Source organism: Oxyura jamaicensis, chromosome 4, assembly GCF_011077185.1.
Source record: "Oxyura jamaicensis isolate SHBP4307 breed ruddy duck chromosome 4, BPBGC_Ojam_1.0, whole genome shotgun sequence".
Taxonomy (NCBI): domain Eukaryota; kingdom Metazoa; phylum Chordata; class Aves; order Anseriformes; family Anatidae; genus Oxyura; species Oxyura jamaicensis.
Window position 1 is genome coordinate 3,142,637 of NC_048896.1, and position 27,518 is coordinate 3,170,154.

Below are 27,518 nucleotides of genomic sequence, written 5' to 3' on the forward strand. Positions count from 1 at the left end.
ATGTATATTTTCCTATTAAAGCAATCATATTTCTCTAAGCAATCAGTTTTGAAAGTTGTTTTATTTCTACGGAACAAAAATAATGCTGGTGAACATCTCCTAACTGCACTCATAATTATTTCTGATTAAAAGTGCCTTGGCCTTACAGCACCAGGGAAATTAATAGGAGAAGGTTTCTACAAGTTTTAGAAGATGAGCAAAGACATACTCCCTCTTAAAATTATTTAAGCAGGTGCTGTGGGAAGCCATTGCTTTTACAAGGCTCTTCAGATGTTTACAGCAAAACATTTTTTCCCAGTGATTGAATTTTTCAAAGTACTAAAATACCATGGAGAAATATGTTTCCCACCAGTTTTATGGCTCCCTGGATGCATTCTATACAAACCTTGTATCTGTTTGGACACAAACACTCTATTGCAAAAAGATATCTTGCCATTTTAACAAGCTATACTGCTTTGAAAGGATACACTGCATCACCAGTGGGAATGTCAGTACCTTAAGAGTAATACTTCTTTAAGGGTACTATTTTATTAAAGCAGACCTCAGTAATTTGTTCCTGACTGTTATACACCCTTATTTTATTAAAGGTATTTTACATCTGTGGAGGAGATTACTACCACTCCTTTTTTCTCCACTACTTGGCTTTAATGGATGGTGTGGAATATAATATTTATTAAGCCTAAGCAGGGGAGGACATAATAGCAGAATTGTCCTTTATAACCTATTTTATACAGTTGTAAAATAAACCTTAATAAAGCAGGAATAATTATGCAGAAATAGAAAATGGAATACTCTGCCTGCTTCAAATATTTGAGGGATTTAACTGCTAGTTACACATGTACTTCAAGAATTTGAACTGAACAATAATAATACTGATAGTAGGTTGGTACTATTTTTAAACAAATTAAGAGAGATGAGGTTATCTTGGGTGTCATAATTGCTACGTTAGCATAAATCATATAATGCATAACTTTATAATCTCTCTATAGTATTAACAGAAGACTTTACAAAAATATTTGTACTGATTAACTTTGAGGTTTAGAGTTCTTTTGCCTGTGTTCTGATGGCACCCATGGCTGGCTCCCTGGCTACCAGTCAGTTCTGCAGGTGATCACTAAGTGTTGATGTAGAGGAATAACATTGCTCCTTATTGCACCATTCTGTGCACCTTTACATTTCCTTCTGGCCACTCAGGACCTACATTTACTGCCTGGACCCCAGAAGGCAACAAGTGTCTCTAATCCAGCCTGGTTTTGCCTGGGGTTAGGAACACAGACTTTTGGAAGGGAAGAATGCCATTTCAAGTATGTCCTTTGCATGTACCTAACATATGCATGGCTGACATGTGAATAGTTCCCTAGACCAGGAGGACAAGTTAAAAAGCCTTTCCTGGTGGCACATTTGCAGCTTGAGCAGGCAGGTGGAGCTTTTCAGGTGTGAAATGGGAATACAAGCATCCTGGTGAAAATTTGGTCCCACTGATCACAGCTCCCTGGAAGCACTTATATGGTTGTGTGTGTTTTGTGAATAGGAAAAAATGGGATCTTGCTAATGAGATCTGTTTCAAATTATTTATTATACTACCAAATGCTGCAATAAAGGGAGTAGAAGATGAAAATTATTTAAAAGCATGTTGTATATTTTTATTACGAGTGGGACATGAAAGAGCGTGCCTAACTGTGGAGACACGGGCTGCCTTCCTTTGGCTGGGCAGTAGGCTTGTCTGGGCTCTCATGCAGTCCTGGCTGGCAGTCGTGCGCGGGGCCTGCTTGCGAGTCGTGCCTCAGCCTTTGGGCCCGCTGGCGTCAGCAGCCATCATGGGCAGCCCCCGGCCTGGCCTGCCCACCCTGCAGGCTGCACCAGCCATGAGCTGCCACGTGTCCAGAGGCCACGTTGGTGCACTTGGTGGTGCTGGGATTGAGTTATCACGGCTCTTGGATGCATGCTCAAGCAGTTTATTAGTGTGAGTGCCGTGCCTTGCTGACTGTGGCTGTGTTTGACCAGGAGCTGGCTGGCATGTGCTGCCCATGGACATGGCGCAGCAGGCGCCACTCTCTGCGAGTGGGTGTCCCCCTCTGCCTGCAGGGGACTGGTGCTCTCCGACCAGCTCAGGCTGCCCGGCCGGTGTGCTGGCTTTCAGCCTGTTCCTAACTATCCTCATCACACCCAGCCCATGTTTCCACATCAACATTATGCAATAATTTTGTTTATAGCACTGCTTACTGAATAGATTTGTTTTTCTGTTTGTTGTGTGATTTCTCTTCTTGGTAGCAATCACTGGAATCTGTCTCAGAGAGAAAGGGAAAGATTTTGCACTAAGGACCTAACGTGGCTTTGTGGGAAATTGATTCCTGGTAATATATTCCAGAAAGACTGGAAGAGCAGTTCCTGTCTAGCTCCTTCCTTCCTGATTTCTTCCTCCTGTTGTCCTATTTACTTATTTTATTTTCATAAATGAATATTGTGGAAATGATTGGGACTGAAGTTATTACATTAATTATCCAAACTGACATTTTTGCAGTGTGTGAAAGGACAGGGTGGTATGTAAAATAGATGCACTAAGAACACCTACAGTATGACAACAAGTAGCAGGGTAATTGCTGAAAATGAAGTCTTTTCTGCTATCCCTTCCCTTCAACATCTGTTGTTCCATATGGAGTCATAAATATTTGCAACAAAATAGTTGAAGAAATAATCTCAACATTAATAGGGAAAAGCTGAATCCGCCAAGAAAATTGAAGAATCTTTTTTTTTTTTTTTTTTTTTTTTTTTCTTGGCAAGTTCCTCCTACCCATCCTCATCTGACAGTTCAAAATCTCAGTAGAGGAGTAGTCAGACTACAGTGATACTTAAAAATCACCATGAAAAAACCTTTGTGAATGTTACAAGAAAGTTAGCTGAAAAACATATATATATTTCTTGATAATGGCCATGAGCAGGATTTTGTTTTTGTTGTTTGTTGTTTCATTTTCTTCCTTTCTTCCATGTGACAATTTTGTTACTAGCCTTTTATTGAATAATTCACATTTTCACTTTTCTCTACTGTCAGTAGAAATAATGCTTCTTGCCTGTGTGAGGAATGACAAGTTACTGTTACTAGCTGAAAGTTACTAGTTGCTTTAAATTGCCACATGGAAAATGCAGATTGGCAGTAATTAAGCTTCTCCGTAGATTTAGAAGATAGATAAAGCACAGAGCAACCTCAAATGTTTTGGAATCCAGATTACCAAAACCTCCCCGAGGAACAGTTCATAGCATAAAGCAGGTATAATAATAATACAGACAAACAATTAATTGTAAATAATTATTGCACAGATAAAATATAGTACTTTGGAAGGCTTTTAATACATTTATTGGTAGCATTAATTGTACTTACACTTTTTCATAATGATTATAATTTAATCAATTGACATCAGTTGTATTTTTCCTAATCTGTATGTATTGAACTTTAGACTGAAGTTATTTGCAGTGAAACATTTTAGTTCTGATGTTTGCCCAGTGAATTACTACACTCCTCTATATATTTTTTAATGATGCAAAACGCAAATCTCATCTAACTTAGGTCCTTTTTTCTGTTAAGGTTTGAATTAATAAAATATTTTCAGGTGCTTTTACTGTCAGTGCCATGTGAACATCAGAGCGTATTGTAAATACGTTGAAGTTATAAATAGGTATAATTTTCTATCTTATTAATGAGAGTAAATGATGAAAATGTCAAAGCTGTATAATTATGCGCCCCTTGTTAAAGAGTGCACAGATAAAGACAATTTGTAAACTCTTATTTTAGTGTTTCCTACCAAAATTTTCATTCCTCTGCTTTTTGCTTCCTTCTCCTATTCTAACGCTAAGTGCCTTCTTTATGACGTCCTTCAGGAAAACACACCCTCGTAATTCCTGAGAGCAGGTCTAGTGAAAGGGTAGTATATGCATTGCTTGCGCAGCTCACCTTCTGTTTTTCAATACTGTAATATTCAGTTTTTCCTAAGCCAATAAATTGCTTTAAATGTAACAGACATACTCTACATTTTTTCCACTGTGTTGGAAACAATGAAGAGATTTCACTAAACACTTCAGGACAAAAATGAATTGATTTCAGATTGCATGGGTGAGAACCAGCTGGGAAGCAGATACCGTGAAGCAGAGGATAGTTGATGTTACTGTTTTGTGATAGTTTCCAAAAGCTTTTAAGGCAGCTTGGAAATGTATATATAATGATTAGATACTATTTTTAAAATGAAGTTTCTTTATGGCAAAGCTCAGTAGTGAAACATGCTTGTGTGCTATCAAGTTGTATCAATCATTTAAAAATGAAGTAAAGTCTGATTTAAAGCTAGTGCAGTGGATTAATCAGATACTCCCCAGTTGCATTCATTGACCCTGTTCATTCAGGGACTGTAATTAAGAAAAACAGCAGTGACTTCAAATTTGGCTCCTGAATCACAAGGTTAAAGCAGTAAATTTCTAAGTGTGATTGGGGCCAGGTTAGAAGGAGGTATTTCTCCTCACTGATGAAGAGGAGTGCTCAACTCCTGGCAGAGAAGCAATGAGTGAGGGAGAGAAAGGCAGGCAGATGTTTATGGAGGATTTTCAGACACAAGACAGACAACCCTGTCCTTGCAGACCAACAGATATAAAATACTTGAAATAAACAGTGCTTCAGATTACAGGATTTACATGCTTATCGTTTTATAAGAGAAAAACAAACAAACAAACAAAAAAACCTACCAGTTACTAGTTAAGTAAAGCAAAAGTTGCCAAGGTTTAAAATTAAAATAAGAAATCTCACTTGTTTTGGAAAACTGCTTCTTGCTGTCAAAAATTAGGATCTGAGCCCTAATTCTGCCAAAATAGCCATTTTTCGTCACCACTGCTTATCACTGTCTTTGTGAATTAGAAATACAACTGGAAGTCTAGGGTTATCAGTTTGGATAATTTGGCAAATAATGCTATTTCAAATAAAAATATAATATCTTACTTGCAAAGATGGGTAGGACATACAACTCAGCTGGTGTTGTAGATGCTCTGTTTTATTTTATTAAACGTCCAAACAGTGCATTAGAGCACCTAGGCTGTTTTTTTCTAACTGTGGACCATTAAATGTAATCCCCATGATTCAAATATGAAGCTTAAAGAATTATAATTACGATAAACCATTTTAGTCCCTAGCTTTCTAAATTGTATGCCACAGGCAGAGAACAGGAATGACCCCAGTACCATCTATGTCCAAAACCATACTATTAATGCTGGCTGAAGGTTTTCTAAGATCAAATGTCTTGGTTAGTAACTAAGAGATTAATAGCTATAAATTCTGTATGATTTTTTATGCTTTTCTCTGCATGTCACGTATTTATTTAATGCGTTATATCTTATTTGAGGTGAGGCTTACATATAATGCCTCCAAACAGATAAGTTTTGAAGTATATGTGAGTAAATAACTTGATAATCTAAGTACTGCTAGGTAGTTTGTAAATTTTAGCTTTAATATTTCTAGCTTGTTTTGAGAGGGATGTGACGTGTCAAGTATACCAGGTATATGAATGATAGATTTAAAAGCATGCCTTTTGAAAGAACATAAGCCAGCTGGTAAACAAAATTGCCTGTTGGTTTGGGCTGTGCACTGTCATGCAGGGAGCAATTTGTGTTACTCATGTTCCCAGTGCTGCATTTAGTCCATAGGTTGATGCTTAATTTTCCAATCCAGATTTCTGCAACTTAGGCAGAAGATGGAAGATGAAATACTTTAGTATATTGCATTAACAACAAGAAACTTTCTAGCACCTTTCCACGTGCTTTCCTGGGATAATAATTCCATTCTCTGTTAGTATTTACTCCGTATTTCTTTTCTCTGCAGTATACTTTTTCTTTCGTCTGTTCACCTGGATGCCAGCTAGAAATTAAAATAAAAAGACTGCCCTCTAAATGGATTCCTGAATGTTATTATAAAGCATGGCAGGTTTAACAAACAAGCTCAATAAAAGTAGTTCCCACTTTGTTCCAATAAATAGGAAGGTTGGTTGTGTCCTTGGTTAGATAGTATTTGTCCTAGCTTTATTTCTTGTTTATTCTGTTGTACTGTATGTTTGAGTGCTGCTTTTAGCATTTATATCTTTAGTTTTCTTTAAAAACAAAATGCTAAAATCAACATATTTTTTCTCTCTTAAAGTGATGCATTTGAGACAGTCTGCAAAAAATGCTTCCAACACATGCCATTTTTAATTGCTTTACCAATAAGGATTTCCTAAGCCTAGCTAATAAATTTCTGCCTAACTGTGCACTTACTCAGAATATGGACAAGATGTAGACACCATTCAAATGTGAAGACCTATTACAAGATTGAAATAGATTTCTAATGCATTTATCATTCATCTTTGCAGAGTGTGATTTCAATCAGAAAAAAAAATGATGAATGGTTTGACAGTTTCCACCCATATACGCTAAAACATAATATGCTTCTTCTAGTTTTCAGCTATTACAGACTTTAACATGCAATGTGACCTTGGTCTGCAAAGCATGTTTGGTTAGCACAAAAACTTAATCATAAGAAGTCATAAGTAGAATCCTTCTTCTTTACTGCCCTTTTTCTGGGACTTGGAAATTTATTGCTTGTGGGACAGGTAGGATATGAACAATGGGCCAAATAGAGTCCAGGGTTATCTCATCTGTGTGAAAACTGCTGCTGAAAATCGATGTGACCTCTGCTACACTGTCATCCCAATTCCCACCCTCTGTGTCCTATTTGTCTTTTGGTAGAAGCTTAGATCTGTGTGCTGTCTCTATGTGTCTCTCTTGGGCCAGATTATCAAAATGAATCATTGCCTGCATACCTCTTATATTTCTATTTATTTTCCTGGTGTTGACTAGGTCTGATGAAATATGATTCTTTTTGCATTTGATCCTCACTGCAGCAAGCAGCACCTAATTTAGCTGTGTCTATCTCTTTAAAGAAGAGTAATACTATTTTGAAACTTCAATCTGCTGTACAGTAACATTACAAACCATAGACCATGCAACCTGTCTTCACAGTCAATAGTAATTTTCCTTTCAGCCAATTTAATGTTATTACTTTCATCTCCAAATAGGAGAGATTTCTAGAGATTTTAAAGCCGCTACAGTTTTCTGTTCTGCATACTTCATGTATTACCTTCTTTTTCAAATGCCACTTCTGTTTAGTATTTTGTGACTTAGATATTATTTCTGTGTAGCATCACATGCAACGACTAATCAGTTCATTTTAAAACTCTGACACTGATAGAAAATATGTAAATATGAGAAACAGTGTATCAGAATCAGCACAAATTCTGTGTCTGAGTCTGTTACCAGAGGGGTTTTTGTTTGTTTGTTTTTTAAGAAATGGATCGTTTAAATTACATGAACACAGCTCTAAAATGATAGCTATGAAGATGTGAAGAGGTTACTGGCTTTTGTTGTTGTGTCCTGAAGAGTCATTATGAAGATGTTCCATTTAATGAACTCACACAGTGAAAACAAAATACTCCCTCAATAGATTTCAAAGAATACTTGAAATCTGCTAATGCTCATGGCTTAGTTGTCAGTAGGTGTGTTTTAGAAATAGCAAAAAGTGCTTGCTGCTCAATAGGTGCTCCTGGAGGCTGTTAAACTAGGTAACAGTACTGCTGCAGAGACACTGTGGTTTAATTTGTTGTGGTCAGATTCCTTCTGATTTATTTATTTATTTTTAATAAGAGAAGTGGGAGAAGGGAGGCCTTTTGGATACGGTGTGGTCCAATTGTAAATCCTGGAATTAATATGACCAAGACACTTGACAAATGAAACTATCAGGACTGTCTGTGCAGTTGCCATTAGAAAACACATGCGTCATGAACTTATGGACAATAAGTTTCAAACTTTACTAAAAAGCAATTGCTGAGAAGCTATTCATGATTCCTGCAAGTGCCAAGAAGATTAGAGGAATGTATTATATATGGACTGGATTTCCCTAGAATGTTACACCGATATTTTTTAACATTTCAGAGAAAAACAAGTGTGCAGAGTTTGTCTTTAAAGACTGCTAGCAGATTTTAATTTTATGACTTTCAGCAATACACTCAATGTTTGAAATGAATACTTGGATAAGTAGTACACAAGGGGATCTGAGAGAAGGAGATACATCTATTATTATCCTAAAATATCATTAAATTGTCTATTCAGAAATGTGAGTTTGTTGGTGATAGTACAGGTTCATCACAAAATTCAAAAGATTTTTGAAAAATAATTACTAATGTCGTTGTTTATTTCTGCATACACGTTTCTATTGTCTGTGCACAGCTTGATCTATAGCATCTTGATCTAACTGAAACAATGAGTGGAGGGGAAGTTACCAGGCCCCAATTCTACAATTTATAAGAGATGCATCAATCTAGCTCCATGAAATAAATTGCAGGAGCAGGGCCCAGTGCCAGAGTGCCCTCTCCTCCCTGGCCGCTCCTGTGACCCCCCACCACCCAGCTTTATACCTTTGGTAGAGATAACTCAGCAAAGCATTTTTGGCTACTGCCCGTGACTAGAAGGGCTGACCCTAGCAAGGTACTTGTTAAGAAAGCCTGCGCTGACACTTTACTGACAGCCTGGAGTTGGTGCTAGCTAAGCAGGAGGGGATGACTCAGTGGAGATTATTTACTGCTGAGTACGGGAAGGATAATGCTAAAGGGGTAAAGAGATGTGATACATTTCTTGATTAGATTTTTTTCAAGGTTATAGCAACAAAAAAATGCTCGTCGCAGAATAGCAAACATGATAGAATGAAGAAAAGTCGTTCAGGTTTAATGAACTGTGTAATACTGTTATAATTCTGTAGTATAATTCTGTAGAATTTGAGATATAATAGTCTATACTCTATTAGAGCTATGTTATAGTCTTCAGTATATTTATTATTGCTCTGTATTATTTTGCAAATTTGCCTTAGCAGCAGCCATGGCTGCCCAAAGACTGAAACAACGTCAATTTTGCTAATATGCTTGTATTTTGACTTCCAGGGAAACAGTTTCTAGAAATTACATTTACCTATATTTCCAATGCTTTCTGATGTTGCTTTTAAACATATCTTTACAGAAGAGGTCCAAATTGCCATTCCAATAATGAAACCAACCTTAGATAAAGTCCAACTCGCTGGACAGGCCTTGCCTCCTGGATTTCCTGCGCCATTTCTTTTTGCTGATGGTCTTTCATCAGTAGAAACACTATTAACCAACATTCAGGTAAATTATTCTCTATAGGGCCAGGCTATGTCACGACAGATAAAATGTATTTCTTTTTCAATCTCTTTAAAAAGTTTCAGAAACTATTTTGTATCTGCAATTTAGATTTCTTTTATTTAATGTAATGCTTAGGTTTTCACTGTCTGGCATTATTGATTATGAAAGAGTTTTATGCATTGTCTATTTGACTTAATAGTTGGCAATAATGATCATATTAAAATTCACCAGTCTCATTATTCCTCCTTTGCTTCTCCCTGCAGTTGACCAAGGTCAGCAATGATATGGCACTCCATTTGTAATAAACTGTATCAGCAGGATGAATGTGCAAAAGCTATATTGAATGCCAGAAATTTGCTCTTATCTAACATTTAGCTGCTTTAAATGCACAGTTGCATTCCAGGTCTATAGGTTCCTGGTTTTATTTTATTTTATTTTATTTTTCCTAGAGGGAGTAAAAGAAACAAATGGATGAATTTTGTCACTGCTGAAACAAACTGGTATTTTCACAGCTCTTACATTTGCATGTGTTTTAGGGCCTTCTGAAAGTGGCTGTGGACAATGCCAGAGTCCAGGAAAAGCAGATACAGCAGGAAAAGAAAGAGTTAAAGATGGAGCTTTGTAGAGAGAGAGAACTAAGAGAGAGCTTGGAAAGGCAACTTACAGCTGAGCTGCAAAGCAGAGGTGAGTGAATGAAAAATGGAGTTTAGATATCTATTAAATGCATAACCCTTTGGCATTTCCAGCTGGAGCTATTGAGGACTCGGAGTTAACTGACATTCATACTTCAGTGTAATGCAGCAGTGGACTAGCACTGGTAATGAAAGATTTAAATTTAATAAAAACAGAATGAAGCACGCTTTTCTGTAAGCAGACAGAACAGTGACTGAAGGATTATTTCCTGGAGGGCAACTGGCCGCAGAGTGTTTTGGCTGGTTCTGTGGAGGGAAGCTGATTCAGTTTCATGGCTTTCACATGCATTATTACCACTCCGCCTGTGTATTCCCAGCCTGATTTCTTCATTTGACAGCTTTAATTTCTTTTGTTTCCTGCTAATATTCTCCAAGCATCGAGGATCAGTCTTATTTTGAGAAAGATAATATGTCTGTAATTTGGGTATTTAGGTGATTTTTTTTTCCCAACATCTTACACTTACCTAGCCCACACTTCCTGCGTAATGGAGATTTCTGTAGTTTAGTTGTTAGTCAACTAATTTTTCTTGTGGATAGCTTCAGTGCAACAAAATAGATGAGGTACAAGAAGTTGCCTACCCAAGTACAAGATCTGAAACAAATAACCCTAGATAATTTCTTTTCCATCAGAAGGGTGAGATACAAAAGCACTCCCAATATGGAGTCTTCTAAGACAAAACCATGACTGTTTAGAAGCTTTTGATAATAATAGGCAATTAAATTGGTAAATCTAATTTTTCACTGTGATGTTGCAAAGCAGGCAGTCTTCTTTTTAAAATTCAAATCTTCATCTAAAGGAGAGAAATAGTTTTTTTATGTGCCAAAAGCTACTTCTAGATTACATCCATGAAATCAGAAAGATAAAGCTAGATAAGACCACTAACGTAAGTGCCAAGTACTATCTGCCTGTGCATTTTGAATTGAAATTAAGTGTGGGGAACAGACCTGTCTACAGTACCAAGGCGCTCAGTAAGAGGTGACAAAGAAGGACACTTCTAAGTCAGGTTGTGAAGGATCAGTAAATACTTTTGAAGTTGTTCAATTGCAGTGGGTGTTAAAAATCATTGCATCACCCCAATGTAAGTGTAGATGAGACTGTTGTATTTCTATAAAACAAAACTTAATCTCAGTGTAGGCAGACATCACGCTATGTACCTCCTGAGTCACACTGAAATCAACAAAAACCTTAAGTCATTCACAAACTTTGTTGGCTTCTGGCTCAAAGGAGAATTTCTCCAATAATCAATATCCTCAAAATTGTTTGTCTTTTAAGTCATCACCACATCCACATCTTCATTATTATAGAAAGTCAGAGAGAGACTTTTCCAAATGGTTTACTCAGTTTTTCAAAGTTATGTTTCCAGATCACATTCTGGCATTAATAATTTATTATGCCTCTCAGAGATTGCCCATGCAATGGTATCCTTTTATTCTCTTGACTTGAGCACTCACAAATCCAGACAGATCTGTAAAAGATGATGAGAATGCAGATGAACAAATGGTCACAAAAAGTTATGTAAATGCTGTTGATTTTCCCAGAATTTTCCATATCTTTTAGTAGTTTTTATAACAATATCAATGATTTGAAATTCACAGTTGTCTAATATACAGGAGAAGCAAACAAATAAAATGGATTGCAAAATATTGCAAGGGTAAATTTACCTATAATTTTAACAAAATTTCAGAACAATGTTTGCCAGAGTGTATACACTAGCAGACTCTGAAATGGACTGTAACTTAAACATGGCATTCATGACTGAACTCAAATTCTTTTTAGTCTGTTAGTTTTACCTACCTTTTCTAGTGCCATCACTTTTCCATTATATATTAATTGTGCTATAACAGCCATTCTTACAATATATTTGCATTTCAGCAACAATTCAGAAACGCTTGAAGAAAGAAAAAAAGGCGAAGAGAAAATTGCAGGAAGCTTTGGAATTTGAATCAAAGAGAAGAGAACAAGTGGAACAGGCGCTTAAACAGGCCACATCAGGTGACGGTCTCAGGATGTTAAATGGTAATGTCTTAGTTGGCCTTTCACAGTTAACTTAAAATGATGTTTAATTAAGTGAAAAGAAGTAAGATGCTGCATAAAGCAAATTCCAGAATAAAATACACGCTCATTTCCTGAAATAATTAAAAATCTATTTTGGACCATGCACTTTGGGTCATGAATTCAAAAAAGAAAAGTCTGCAACTAGAGAAACAGAGCAGTTTACACAGGCATGACAAGAAATGCTGAATATATTACCAGACAAATCTGTTACAGTGCCAGCTAAGACAATGTGAAATTTGGTTCCTATAAGGTTCTCTGAACTCTTCTGTCCCAGCAGATTCAATTTTAGAACTGCTGAGCTTCATTTTAAAAGCTGTTTGGCTGAAGTTTCCTTAGCCTCAGGATCTATTAAGTTTGTTAAATATGTATCAGCTTTATGAGCTGACTAGGTTTTTGAATACTTCCCAAATAGTCTTAAAAACAAAATCAAATCAGTTAATTTGATAAACAGGGTGATTATGTTCCAGGTAGTGGGACGATTCACTTCTCCGGTTTAATGTGGTTCTGATCAAATTGTGCAATGTTGGTTAGAACCTTTGAGAATGAGCCTACCTGAGTTTTAAGTAATTTCAGGTTCTGCAGCAAAGGTTTAGTCTGTACGTGCTTATCCTGAAGTCTCTGCAGAGGCTCATGAATCAGTGTTATATTCAGTCTGTGCTGCTTTTGTCTGTCATGTAGTCTTCATGTTAACTTTGTGCTGCCTACTTCGGCTACTGCTAGCAACTGAGCCATAATAACATAAGCAGACTCTGAAAACTGCCAGAACTGCTGAGTGAAAATAATCAGTTTAACCTGTCCTTTGTTCTCAGTTGTGAGGGGTACCCAAGGTGTATTATAAAGCTAGGGCAAGCCTGTCTATGTGAACTGCCATTGCAACACTCTGCAATGGACCGTGAGTTGTGATTTATCTGCAGCACCTAAGAGATATAAACTCTTTAACTACAAGAGCAACATGCTTCAGAGGCACTCTCATCTGCTGGCTTTTATAGTCCAGCATATCACTGTAACCAGGAACTGGCTGGTTTTTCTGATGTACTGACAGTGAACAGTGGTGATTCAGTCATGGATATACAGCATGTAGTTGTGCCATGATAAGGGACAGTCTCCCAAGGGAGTGTGAGGAGACATAGCCAACAGAGACCTTTTCTACCACACCTACTGGATCAGAAAAAAGCCCAGATCAGATCCCACAGGCATAGCCAGCACCCTGTGGTGCATGTCAGATGAAAACTAAAATACTCCTATCCAGTAAGGTCATTCACCCACATTCTGTCATCGCTGGTAAGCACCTGCTGATCGCACTACAGTTATGAGTACTCAGCAGTTCTAGAAGCCACAAATTAAAGGATACCAACACGCCAGCAATGTGATTAACAGATCTTTACATCTGCTATTGTGGGCCTGGCTGCTAACATTTTGATTTGCAGGCACACTCAGGTGTGCCTAACATATATATGTTAGTGCCTGCAAGAAGCTGATATTTACATGCTAATCTGATTGCACATGCAAATCAGGTAGCTCATTAGCATCTTAATCCACAATTTAATTGCAGGTACAATTTTATGGCAACAAAATGTGAAGGGCTATTCTGAATATTTTTAATTTAACTCTGGCGGTCTGTCTCATTTAACAGATGCTGTTATTAGTTACAGATGACTTTGTCATTTTACGTATATACGAATTATTATCTGAAAGGTTTGAAAAGAGAGAACCTTTTGAGATTAATAGTCCAGTGCCCTGAACTTTCCTTGCAAAAAAATAACCCGAATAAGGGGAACCCTATGTAATAAGTCACCTGTAATTTTATAAGAAAAAAATATATACATGGAAGTATTATTTATTTGCTTGTAAATATTTACAGGGCTACATAGACACATCACGTATCTCATATAAGCATATATGACTAGATATACTAGTCATACTACTTATGGTACTCTTACATGTACTTTAATCAGTTGCCCTGCTTTGGCACAAGAGTTTGGTCAGGCTGCACAGTGACCAGCAAAATGTCATCTAGCAATAGGCACTGACAAGTCCAACTAGAGTGACCTGAGAAGGCACCAGTACATTTATTCTCTGCTTGAGAATGTCAAGAACAGGCTTCTACACACAAAAAAAAACCTTTAAAACTGTACACACGTCCCCCTTTTAGTTTTTTTTGTTTGTTTTGTTTTGTTTTTTTGTTTGTTTGTTTTTTCCTGCTGTAATTTCTAAGTGCTGTATTATAAGGGAAGCAGATGTTTCTCCAGGATTCGAGGTACCATGGATTCAAATCACATACCCTTCACGCTAATCCTTGTTGGCACAAGGTGGATAATGGCATCTGTTATCATAACACCCTGGGGTGTTTGAGCCCTCAGCCCCACCCCAAAGGACTGTTCATACACAGGAATTATCAATACAAAATTAAATAGTTCAAAACTGCATGTCATTATGACACTTTCTCAACTTTTAAAAAACAGCACAGTCCATTTTGAAAGGTTCCTCTCAGAAATCTGGAAATGTTTCACAAAAATCACATGTAATTTTGCTTTGGGTGATGGAACATTCTTACAATATCCCGAGCTAAGTGTTTGAAAGATTGCAACAGCTCCTATCTATAACATCCGCTCACACAAACACAAGCACACACGCACACACATGCTGACTGGTACTGGCTGTACTCTTTAATTCTCTACTTTGCAGGTATATGCCTGGGAAAGCCAATTTGTATTAATATTATCACAGTTTAATTTCCACTTTTATTTTTCATATGTCAGATGCCCTCATTCTCCAAGAAAATTTTACAGACAGATTATCATGTGTTGATTATTATCTGATCATCAAACAAATGTGAAGCACATTAAAAATAATTCAATGTTTGCACATTTTGAAAACGATTTACTACTGAAAATTCTAGGAAGACCAAATGTTTTATGCAAGGCCGTGCAACTTGGTGATCACCCTAGTTTGCTATAAATATTTTTTAAAGATGCATGAGAGAAGGACAAAGGGGAATGCATTAATCTTTGGTGTCACATCTTTCAGATGCTGGAATCCCAGATATGGAAATAGAACACAATGGAACCCAACACGACAGTGCAGCAATGCAAGGTGCAGTATGTACCTCCTTCCATCATTACTTTTCAAGATCAGGAATTTTATTTGTTTAAACAGAGGTGTGGGAAACTCTCATATTTAGCTATTAGATATATGGGCGTAGTCCAAAACTGATTTTGCATAGGATTTATCTTTTTAAAATCTTTTACCTCTGATCCTTGCTTTCCTATCAAGATCACAGGTGTTTTCAAACAATGCATAAACTGCAGGTGATAGAAATCATCACAAGGAAGGCAAATCTAGCAAGACAAAAGTTCCAAAGGTCTTTAAAGAAATCTTAAATATGCATTTAAATAGATGTGCACATACTGAAGGGAATTTCAAGAATATGCGTTCCAGAGAATTGTCTTAGGTATTGCCAGAACCAGTACCGTTAGAGATAGAAACATTACTTCTACCATTTTTCAACTGTTAAAGGCTTGACTTTGCATACCTCTGGTATGCATCTGTCGTCCATCTGTCATCTATATAGGAAAGCTTTCAAATATTTTTACTGTCTCTTTTTGTGATTTTTGGTTCATATGCTATGCATTACAAATAAAGAGAGTTACAACTTCATTTTATATATGCATGTATATACATATATAATACATCTGTATATGTGTGTGTGTATGATTGGAATTGTGCACTAAATATTGCAGTTGGAAAACTGTTACTGCCAGAAATAGTCAAAATACTGGATAAGCACTTGGGATGTGTATTTAAATTTGACAAGTAGATTATTCGTACCATTTATAATTCTGCTTATGATATCTGCTGAGATAAGCGCTCAGTGCTCTTCCAATGACATTCTGTGAGTCAAAGGTGCATCTGGACAGAATCTAGTGGAAAAAAAAAAAAAGGAAGTTAATTTCTGTATTTAATTGAAGAAAAAAGTTACTGTTAGCTCAAATCTGTCTTTCCATCTAAAATGAATGTAAACAACTGTGGGGAGAGTGATGCCTTGCAACTTCCAATAGCTATCTACTTATTAGAACTTTCTTAAACTTACCATAGTCTACTGATATGCAAGAATGCCCTGTGATTCTATGATTTTTATTTCAGATTTTTTTAAATCTCATCCCAACTATGTCATTCTTCAATTCTAAAAGGCTTTGGGTCACAAAGTTTTTGTTTGGGTTAAAAGCCTGAACCAAGGGAGATCTGGATATTCACTGGTTATGTTCACTATCGCTGAATTTGGTACTCCTCTGTGAAAACAGAATATGTCAATTCTTGTCTTCGCTGCAATAATGAATGACAGCACACATTGGCTTCTCTGACAATTTATTTCAGTGTGGTAATCTTGTTCATATGTAAATGTGTGATGAGTTTATCCAGTTCTTTCACTAAGCACTCTCAGCTGATCAAAAAGATTTCTGAAGAACTCTCTACAGAGCATGTTTAGGTTATAAAGTGTTTCTATTCCTTAGCACCATCTCCTCCCTTTATATTTCTGCTGACACTGTAGTATCTTTTTATTCTGTTTTCCTTTGATTACAGTTTCTAAAACTTGTCAGCTAGTCTTACACTGCGCTCTGACAATTTGAGCACACTCCCTCCATTGCCCCCTTCATTTGCTGCCTTTTGTTTTTTGTACCCTGGGAGCAGGAAGGGTCAAAACACATGTCCCTAATACAACACTGTTTCCAAGCATCCAAAATCTCTCTCTTGTGCACAGAAAAAAAAAAAAAAGCTTTAGCATCAATGCAGACCTTTCTTTTTCTGTTGTCAATAGCTCTGCTGGACAGAAATCTATCATTCACACAGTGCTTTTCCTTTGAAATTCAATTAGTTTCACTGCCAGGATCTCCTTAAGATGGCTTAAAGGAAAATTGCAAAAATACGGCACAGCCATCTTTCACAATGATTAAGTCATATCATATTTTATGCTCATTTCTTAAAATGATTTTATTAACACAAGCTGTTCATTTACTGGGATTCTGATATGCATTATAAATCTCTTCCATTTAGTAGAGTCATTTTCTCTATGCTTTGTATATTAATTTAACTGAAATTTTGTGTTGGCAAGACTAAAACTTTTTTGAACTTTACAGTCTAATACTTCCATCCTCTATATACCTATCTTCTAGTCCAGCATAGTTTAGTCTGAGAGAAGTTTTTTAGCTGAGAAAATAGATAAGTAATAATTCCTGTAATAATTCCAATAATTCCAAGCCCCCTGCATAGCTGTGTGGTGCATGCACATGGATACCCATCTGGTCTTGCTTCCATAACTCACTCTTGGACAAGATAGTACATCAGCCATTTTATCAACCAATCTCCGTTTCACATAAAATAAACATACTGGGTGTCATTAAGTGCACCTTCAGATCAATGATTTTTGCAAATGACATTCAAGTACCATTCGAGTAGTGCATTTTTGCTGATAAAAGCAAATTAAATTAGCACAACTACAAGTGTGCTGATAAAAACTAAAACTGAACAGCAGCACCATTAGCTAACAAAGTAATATTTTCTCTTTACTGCTTTCTGCCATTTAGTTATTATCCTATTGGAAATCTAATTATAATCCTTTTACTCCCTAGTCAAACTTCACAGTTTTTGCAAGCTTAGCACTGACAAGTGATTTCATTACATTTGATTGCCCGCGCCCAGATTGACTTAACTTCACTCCGAGACCTAAAAGCCCTCTCAGTTTCTCAGATTCCCTGTTTGCACATTACAGCAACAGCTCCTTTAATTAATTAGCATGAACAGCAGTAACATGAACTGCTGAACAGAAAATAACATCATTTTATGATCGCAGGGAGACTTCTCCTTTTGCATGTTTATACCTTAGTTAACTTTTGTATTACTATATTTCATTGTTAGGGGATATTGGAACAATCAGCAAAGCAATGTTATCTTAAAATTTTTAAAAATAGATGCTACCATAGTACTTGGTGATAACAATTCACAAAAAATAAGACTCTAAATTTCAAGAACGAGGCAACAGCATAAGCGTACAGACTTTCCTGAAGTGAAAACTTGGTTCAAAGTGAACATGGTTCAGTACATGCAATGGAAGAGTCAAATGGGGCTGCTGCTGCTTTTGTTTGTGAAATAATCTGGCAGAGATTTAGCACAGAAACTGTCAGTAACCATGAAAAACTTTTTTATTTTTATCTGTTTGCCAAAGGTGAAGGACTGTTGACATTTAGGACATTTTCTTATTTAGAAAAAAAGGGTATATTTTTTCAATATTCTGATATAACCAGCCTATTTTCAAATCCAGCCTACAATAAAAGGAGGGGGGGGAGGTGTAGTGTTTTTTAAGAGGTTTAATTTCTTTGTTATTCTATCAAATTATACCTCCAGATGCTGCAATATTCTGAAACCAAACATACTAGGGAATTTCAGAGTAGTCTTCAATTGCAGGAGATAAATTCAACATCACAGAAATTACAGTGCTATTGTCCTGGTCTTCCTTTCACTGAAAAAAATGTTCAAGCACTTAGAGTTTAACATGAGAACAGACCAGAACCCTGTGAATAGAAACTTAGATTAAACTAAAGAGACCTGATACATTCCTAGTGAGCAAGTCCTTCACTGTTTTCTTCATTTGAGTCTCAGGTCTTTGGTCTTTTCTTTGTCCTCCTGTTGAAACCATGCTCCGTCTCTAATGCATGTCCTACTCTGGATGCTCTGAATTAGTAAACCTCTAGTAGCTGTCTTGTGCTGCGCCATTTTGCAGTGTTTCTAGGAAAAATCTTTTGACCTACCCCCACCTCTTGAAATAATTAATGTGCAACTAAGTAGACTCTCATATCTGTGATATGGCAATGCACTAATGAAAGCTGTCTCATTAGCTGCTAACCAAAAGGCTGATCATGAGATTATAGTACTCACTGACTACATAGCTCTCCTTCTGGAGTTCAAATGCAGGGCTTTAAAAATAATAGTGTCATTGATCTTGACCTTGGTGTTATCTGTGCTTTTGGTACAGAGTATTTTTCTGAATCTCTGTCTCTGTAACTACACACAAGATGGAGGAATCTGAGATTTTCTGATTTACTGAAACACAAAAACAAAAGGTGAGGAAAGGTTCTCCCAGGAGACACTTGAATGTGAAGGTCCATACCTTTCTATTCTTACAAAGGGCTCAAACATTTATTCAATAATTCAGTGTCAGTATTTCCTCAGCAGGAACCACTATGTTAACTCCCTTCCTACTCAAGCTGACAATGGCAATCCAGCATCTGCATAGTTAGTATTCAGCAAACGTACTCTTGTCCTTGGCTATTGTTACTCATTACAATTCCTATTTTCTGTACAAGTTTTTAGGTCTTCTAACACAGATGTGGAAATACTTGACAGAGTCAATAGTCCTAAGCACGAAGTAAGTGGGGCACAAAACCAAACAGCACACCTCTGGGTGTGTAACAGCGCAGCGCCGGGCGCCCAGGCCTAGGCCTGGCAGTGCTCCCAGCGGGCAGCAGCACACCAGCTCCACGTAGGACAGCAGAGAGCACGTCTGTGGCAAAGGGACAATCGGAAAGAGCGAGAGATGAATAGAGAACAGAGCTTCATTCGTACTGCTGCTTACAGAAGCGCTTGTTCATGTTCTTCCATGAGTCTGGCCCTGTAACCATGCCCTGCTTACAGTGTGCTATTTTTCCTCTTGCACTGCTCAATTTGGAAAGTATTTACAGATAAATGGAAGAGAAAAGCGTTGCTGGAGAACTAGCAAAGCAAGCAAAGAAGTCATTTTCACTCACTGTTGTTATTCTGCTGAATGACTAGCCCAAAAACATGAGAACCAGCCTCAGGGGCCTGGATGCAGCCTCCTTCTAAGCCACTCGACCTCTTTGCTAAGAGGTTTCAGGAAAGCTGGGAAAGGCCTTTTTTTGAGGGATTTCATCAATAGTAGAGCCTAATGCAAACTGTGTTCTCTGATACATTTTTTTTATTATTATTTTTAATAACAGACTGATTCAAACTAAACAGGCCCATCTTTGTCTGTTAGATTTATTGTTACAGTATTGTATTTTCTTTATTTTGCCGCATCCAAAACTTAGCCTGGCTCTAATCTAACCAAAATGGTGACCCCACTTAGATAGCCTAGGAAGGTTGGAGAGATCAGCTTGTGTCCAATATAGTACAGTATTATCAAAGACTGGTTCAGCCCCTTGAGGAGAGTTGTGCAAAGTTTCTTGGGAGCGTGTGAGTCTGGCATGTGGCTGCCCTCTTCCCTCCTGCTGCTCTACTGTCTGCATCTGCAGAAACACAAACACATCTCAGTTCTACCTAACCTTTATTTTAGCAGCTCTCCCCACCGCATTACTGGTCTAAATTGGCAAAGTGGGATTTGGGGATTATTAGTTCATCTCAGCAACATGTAGTGCTGGGTTTTGTTTCTTAAGTAGCGTGAATAATTTATAATTACTGATACAACGCGTTTATCCTTGTTCTCTCATTATGGAGCAGATAGTGAATTTCCTTCATCCAATTACTTTTTTCTCCAATTTACAGAGTGCTAAAATTATCTGAACAATCCCAAATTTTAGCTGTGTTGTTTGATCACAGAAAGCTGACTACATCGCTGATCTCCTTCCTGGCCTGAATATCCCCACCAACACTACCAGGGCACATTTCTTTATGCAAGTTGTGAGGGTACCCATAGAAATTCTGTTTTGAAGTACTTTTATGGAAATGCAGCTGAATTACTAACTTAAAGGTAACACAAACAAAGCCTTACAAGCATTCAGAAAATTCAAAGTTGAATGCAGATTGTCCTGAGAGCAAGGGAAAAAAATAATCCGAGAAAAGAAAAGAAAGATGTGAATAAATAGTGAGATGGTAATTATTGCTTTGAATTTGTCCTGTTACACAGACATTAAAACCTTCACAGAAAGAGACAAATGTTGATATTGTTACTAAAAGAAAGTGCAAGAGATGCATGTACACTCTGGACTAACAACTCAGGGAAGACAACCTCATCCTGAGGGGAATTACAATTATTAACACAGGCTCTGGCGTACAGGGAGATGGTGAGATCTTTACTCATGTTATACATTGTGAAGGGGAAAAAAATCCTTTCTAAATGCCTTGCTTATTAAGCCAGTCATGCATTTCACTGTAGGTTGTAAAGCAGTATAACATGCACAGGGGGCTCATAAGCATATTTTAGTGTTAGGGAATATCATTTATACAGTTTTTATATTGTCAATATTACCCCTAGAGAATGAGATTAGGCTTTAAACTACTGTAAATCTACACTTTTGCTCACCTTTGTATAATTTCATTTTTTAATAGAATGAAGCTCACATAAATGAATATTTGATTAAGGGATAAATGTAATAAAAGAATACATTTATTGCACACAGATTTATTCAAATCTTTGCTATATAATACAGTAAAATGCTATAAAATGGTATGTAGCATGCAGTCAGCTACAATGAGGAAATGGTGAATTCTTCAAAAAGATTAATTTGACAACACCACATTGTCATTCATGTGTAAGTGGTAGTACGGATGTTCCTCATACTTTAATTCCTCATTGGTGGTTACTGCATGACGTTGTTACTGCTATGGAGTTAAGTTTATTGCACAGCAACAAAAATGTATTTTGATTTCTGGCAAATAATTGAGAGCCTTATAAAAAGGGAAATATTTAACTATGTGCTTTCTGTTTACTAATCACTAATATCTGTGTGGCTTGAGCACTGGCATTTGCTTTCTCTCTTACAATTACTACAGATTGAACTTTCTTTAAGATACAAAGGGAGTAGGAATGAAAAATTGAACTTGTTCCAGAGTTTAAACAGTCAGTCCATTGGCCCACAGTAACCTCAATGACCACTTCTTACCTTAGTTTGAGGAATAAGTTTAAAAATAAGATAAAATATTATAAAATATCAAAATAATATATATATAAATATTAGAAAACATTTAACTTTGGTTTTACCTAATTTTTAAGCTTTGGGTTTGGTATCATAAGCCAGGTAAACGATGCTACTCCAGGTACCGCATAGCTTCTTCACAGATTCAAATCTCTCACTGTAACTTCGTCAGTAAATAGAAATGAAATGCCAGACACGGCCAAGGCAAGAGGGCTTTCCATCACCTGGGGCAGCAAGGGAGGTCCACGTGTGTGAGAGACAAGGGGCCGGGCCGGGCCGGGCCGGGCCGGGCCAGGCCAGGCAGCAGTAAACAAAACTGTTGCAATAGGGGTTCCTCAAGCTAATTGAACTATATATAAGCTAATTGAACCTGATGAACTGTAACTATTAAAGTGTATAAAGACCAATAACCAACAGGTGGTTTGGCTGAACCGGTTATCCAGCTGAGCATTGTATCAGCTGCTTCACACTTCCCCCTCCCTGGAAGTGTTTGAGAAGAACTAGCTGATTCTGTATTAATTTCTGTCTCCAAACATACAAATATAGTATTTGTCAGGGATTAAATATGCAAAGTATTTGTAAAGTATTGGGGGAAAGAATCACAAAGAGTTATATTTTAAATCCTATCATTTTATGTATTATTTCAAGTGGCTAAATAAAGATGTAGGGCTTTTTAACAATTGTGAGTTTGCTCCCTAAGATGAGAGAGGATTTCATGGTTTTGAAACTTTTTTCAAAATTATAAAATTAAATACAAAGATTATAATATATAATATTACATATTGCATGATATAATATATAAATATTATATATAAAATGTTTGTAGGCAGGAAAAGAGTCAATTTAATCCTATCCTCCACTACTGATCCCACTTCCAATAAATCCGCTCTTTGAATGTACATGTGGACCCCTCCCCTCGTCTTTGCAGAGAGTCCTTGTCATGAAAAGGAACAACATAAATGTGCACACATATGTGGTCTGTATCACTGTCTTGCCTGTACAAACATCAAGCATCAAACACCGTAATAGAAAATGCAGCTGATGCGTAGTGAACACTTAAATAGTGAGTTATGTACCTAATTTCTGCTGATGTCCGTTGGTATTACATGCAGTACCTCACTAAGCATGCCTGTAGATCCCACCCACTGTAGGTGGCTGGGCAAAAAGGCACCTTTATGCATCTGGCTGCTGAGCCCAGGCCCTCAAAAGAGTGTAGACTTGCAGGCATAAGATGCTTGGGGCCTGTAATGTAATGCTTTGGCTGCTTCTGTGCAGCATGCAGAACTGGTGTGTTACTGACTCACAGGAAAGCACACTCAGCAGAATTTTCAGCCTTTGGCTTGCCGATAGAGTATTTCTATGACTTTTTGAGGGCAAACATGTTGACCTGCAGATTTTGCCAGTGGCTACCTTATATTTTTAGAAGTACAGCATTACTGTAGGCTAGATCACCTATAGCCTGCTATGGGAAAAAATTGCGTGCAACTTTCTAATAACCAGAAGAAGAAAAACAAAATAAAAACACAACAATGTTCGGTATTTGTATTTCTGCTTACCCCCCTCCCCAGGCTTTAATATTTGCAACAGTAAATCTTAAGACAATAATTTTAATCAGCCAAAGGCCTGAAACTAATTTTAGTCACTTCGGAGGTTCCCAGGCTCCCAAACATTCCTTCGGATATGTTCTGTCCCTGGCTCTTCCGATCTTTATTCTTGTTTACATCCAAAATACATATTAAATCATCTCTGTTTGGAGAGTCTGAGCCTCCTTAAAACCATGAAACATTCAATTACTAATTAGCTGTTTCCTGTTCCTAATGAAGTGAACATGTCAGATTTGGATTAAAATTCAGCTACTGCTCTCCTCTGTTTATGGTTCCAGATGTTTTTGTTTTATCTAGGAGGTTACTTTGACAGCTACTGCTAAATGATAAATCACTCATATTATAGCTGAAATGCATTTTGAAATTGAAATGTGGCAAACTTTGAGATTGCTCCAAGGATCAGTGTCAGTTAGCAGGTCAATACTTGTTCTTTCCTTATGAGTGTTCACTATTGGCATATGTAAAACAGTAATGGGATAGATGTCAACATTATACAAAATGCTTCTCAATATTATCATTTTGCTATCATCTTCAAGATCAGCACTTGTGGGTTTAGCTGGGTGAATTCGTGATTCATTGTATAATGAACAAGAATATGGATTCTTGTTAGCTTTAGTTTCTGTGGGCATTTTAATATTTATTTTTTCTCTGGGCATAGCATTGCTTAATGTGAAAAATCACAGTTGATGGGTAGTATAACTACGAATATTTTGATAAAGGAAGTAAGTGGCTTTCTATTTATTTCCCTAAATAAAGAAAAATAATTTAAAAAGAAATGTGTAGGCTTCTGAATGAAAGAACAAGTTTCCAAAAAGCATATATTGATTTACTTCTATTACATTTTTTAACACAATGCAGTTTTATTTTAATGCAGAGTTCTCTAGAAGGGGCTGCGCATACAATGATGGTGTGCTGTAAAGCTGATGCCATGTTACTCTGGCTTACGGAGGCGTGTGATTGTGGTGGTTTTACCGTGCTAGGCAGTTGAACACCACAACCGCTCTCTCACTCCCCCTCCTCAGATGAGGAGGGGAAGAAGTAAAGGAAAGAACAACTCACGGGTTGAGATAAGGATGATTTAATTAAAGAGAAATATATATATATATATATATATATTATTAAGGAAATATTATTATTAATTAAACAATTCAACTAAAGGGAAAAAAAAAGGAAAGGGGAAGAGGGACGGGGAAAGGGAATAACTAAACAAAACAAGTAAAGGCTATGTGGAAGTGCAGAGGAAAGAAATTACTCTCTACTTCCCACAAATGAGCGATGCTTGACCATGTCCTTGAAGCAGGGCCTCAACGCACGTAGCCGGTGTTCGGGAGGAGGACAGACGTTTTCGCAACGAGAGCCCACCCCTCCCCTCTTCTTCCTTTTTCCACCTTTTATTGCTGAGTGTGACATCATATGGTATGGAATATCCCTTTGGTTGGTTTAGGTCAGCTGCCCTGCTGATGTTTCTCATTTTTTTGCCCACCCCCTAGGAGGGTCAGAGAGAGTCCTGATGCTGTGCCAGCACTGCTCAGCAGCAGACACAACACTGGTGTGATACCACTGCTGTTCTAGCTACAAGTGCAGAGCGCAGCACTGTATGGGCTGCTGCAGGGAAAGTTAACATCCCAGCCAGACCCAGTACAGTGATACAACACAGGCTGCACTCAGCTCAAAAACAAATGTCACAAAGGAGGGAAATGCAAATCAAAATATCTGCAGCCTCTGCTTGGCAACTGCTGGCTGGCTGGCACTGGTGGAAGTGGGTGGTTCGGCGCCGGGAGGCACCAGGGCAGGTACTGAGCCACACACACAGCAGGGATAAGGATGACATCACTTCTTGGAAAACTACTGTCACATGACCCTTGAAATATTTATTGGTGCAAGAAACTATTGTAAGTTCAGCCCAGCTGAGTGCCTGTACCTGTGCCGCCAGGACCGAAGTGCCAGGCACCGAGACAGGCTCATTTGCCGGCGTAACACAAACCTCACTTACCGAGGGCTTCGAAAGGCTTTGTCAGCAGGTGCCTGGTTTTCCAATGCAACATGTTGTTGTAAACTCAGTTTATATCACTTGCAGATCTGATAATTTGCCTTGAGAAAAACAAAACAAAACAAAACAAAACCCCTCCACAAACAAATAAAGGAAACCCACTCAAGTTTCAAATAATTCTAGAGTGTGTAATTCTGTGATTGACCTTTTTTCTTCTTTTTTTTTTTTTTCCTCCAGAAAACAGAACATACATCAAACCTACTATTATGTACTGAAGGAAACACCTATTGTTGAAAAATGTATAATGATCACTATTTGAAGACTATATAGTTCATGAAAAACGTCCCTTCCAACCTTTGATGCCTTCAGTACTGTGTGAAGAACAGGATTTGTAGCATGAAACTTGAAGGACAATTTCAAGCAATTTACTGTTGCTGCATCGAAAACTGCCGTATTGTCATTAAGAAATATTGAGACTTTTTACAAGCTTACCATACCAAACCAAGCCTGTTGCAACAGATCATTTTTAGGTCCCCAGAGATAGAAAGGAGTTTTAGTATTTTTAAGCACATACAGGAATTATTTCCACCCCCCACCCCCCAACCCCCCAAAAAAGAACTCTTTTTTGTCATTTTGTTTTTGTTTTTGTTTTTTCCTAAGGAGGTAGCTATTACTGTATAGCAATGGCACAATGATTTTAAGCCACAAAGGTCCTCACTGGCTGTACATCATACAAGTCCAGTTTATCACTGAAACTGTTCAACATGGAGCTGTTTCGATTGTGTTTATAAATTAAGCTTTGTTTACTGAAGCAGATACTCGATATATATTACGTTTTAAAAAGAAATGTGTGTACATTTTTTAAAAGAATGATGTAAAAATTGTCCTTTCATTAGATGACCAACTCAAAAGTGTGAGCTAAACCCTAATAGCTGACGTAATACGAGGATTATAATTGATGCTTTTTTTTATGCTCCGTTCAGCTTGGCTTTTGGTCTTTTAAGATGAAAAAATGAATATGCAGTAGTGTTAGATAATGGAAAATTTTAAGTATGGTTTCTCTGTTGTACCATATTAAGTTAAAGTACACATTCTTTGTTAAAAATGTTCTTGCTAAAAATACAGTATTAAAATTTTTTTGTTTGACTTTGAAAATCTTTTAAGATTTTTTATTTGACTGTGAATTCCCATAGTTATTGTACTAATGCAAAACAATATTTTGCACTATTAAAAATACTTGAAGAAATTACTTAATAAAGAGGGTGGGTTGGTATCAAGCATTTTCCTAATTATTTTATGTTGCAAATTCCAAACTTTGCAATTAACTGAAACATTCTATGATTCCTTTCTCAAAATAGGTGACTGAAAGTTGGTTTGAGTCAAGTGGAATTAAGTAATCACCTGGTCACTCTCTGATTCATGGGTCAAAGGCACAACGCTTATAAACTCAAGTTTATATGTGGATGCGTATATGCACGTACCCTGAATTAAATTACTATTGCTGAAAACAAAGGAAAACAAACAAACACCTTTAAATAGAGCTATGGGGAATGTATTTCCTTTAAATATGCCTAAGTATACATATGTATACTGTTCAAAATTCTAATTTTATCACTTTTTTTTTCTATCTGTCTTGTTTAACAGACTTTACCTAACTTTAAAAGTGTAATTTCAAACCATTATATAATAATACAGCAGAAGGAAAATCATTTGGTTTTTCCTTCCTAAAAGAAACCTTTTAGCTTAACTAGGTATTAGTTAAAGAAAACATGCTGGTCTCCATTTTACAGGTGATCAAGGTAATTATCAGAATAGTTCACCACATCTTACAAGGTACGAACATGGTTTATACCATGTTAGTTGGATTGCAAGCATTCTAATAACTGCATTAATCACACTGCCAGTGATTAAATGACCAAAAATTGAATGATACGAAGAAACCATTCTGCGAACTGTGAGTGCTGCCACACTCTTAATAAAAGCTCGTGAGTAAGTGTGCTGCAGCACCTGAAATTAAATTCTGTGATTACTTAATTTTAGT

The 27,518-nt window shown here is 37.1% G+C and overlaps 1 protein-coding gene and 1 long non-coding RNA gene across 3 annotated transcripts in view; one reads left to right on the forward strand and one right to left on the reverse strand.

Annotated features, from left to right (window-relative positions):
• The window catches only part of DACH2 (dachshund family transcription factor 2), a 288,158-nt gene extending 261,410 nt beyond the window's left edge, over positions 1–26,748 (forward strand). The window contains exons 8-12 of one of the 2 annotated variants that reach the window (XM_035323846.1): positions 9,070–9,215; positions 9,749–9,896; positions 11,778–11,921; positions 14,988–15,053; positions 25,715–26,748. In XM_035323846.1, coding sequence (XP_035179737.1) covers positions 9,070–9,215; positions 9,749–9,896; positions 11,778–11,921; positions 14,988–15,053; positions 25,715–25,752 — 542 coding nt within the window. In that variant the 3' untranslated portion in view covers positions 25,753–26,748. The remainder of the gene's footprint in view (positions 1–9,069; positions 9,216–9,748; positions 9,897–11,777; positions 11,922–14,987; positions 15,054–25,714) is intronic. The other variant, XM_035323847.1, reaches the window with a different exon arrangement.
• LOC118165657 overlaps positions 18,212–27,518 on the reverse strand; it is a 99,550-nt gene continuing 90,243 nt past the window's right edge. The window contains exons 4-5 of the long non-coding RNA XR_004750162.1: positions 20,144–20,257; positions 18,212–18,474 (exon numbers count right to left, since the gene is read on the reverse strand). This is a non-coding gene — a long non-coding RNA (uncharacterized LOC118165657). The remainder of the gene's footprint in view (positions 18,475–20,143; positions 20,258–27,518) is intronic.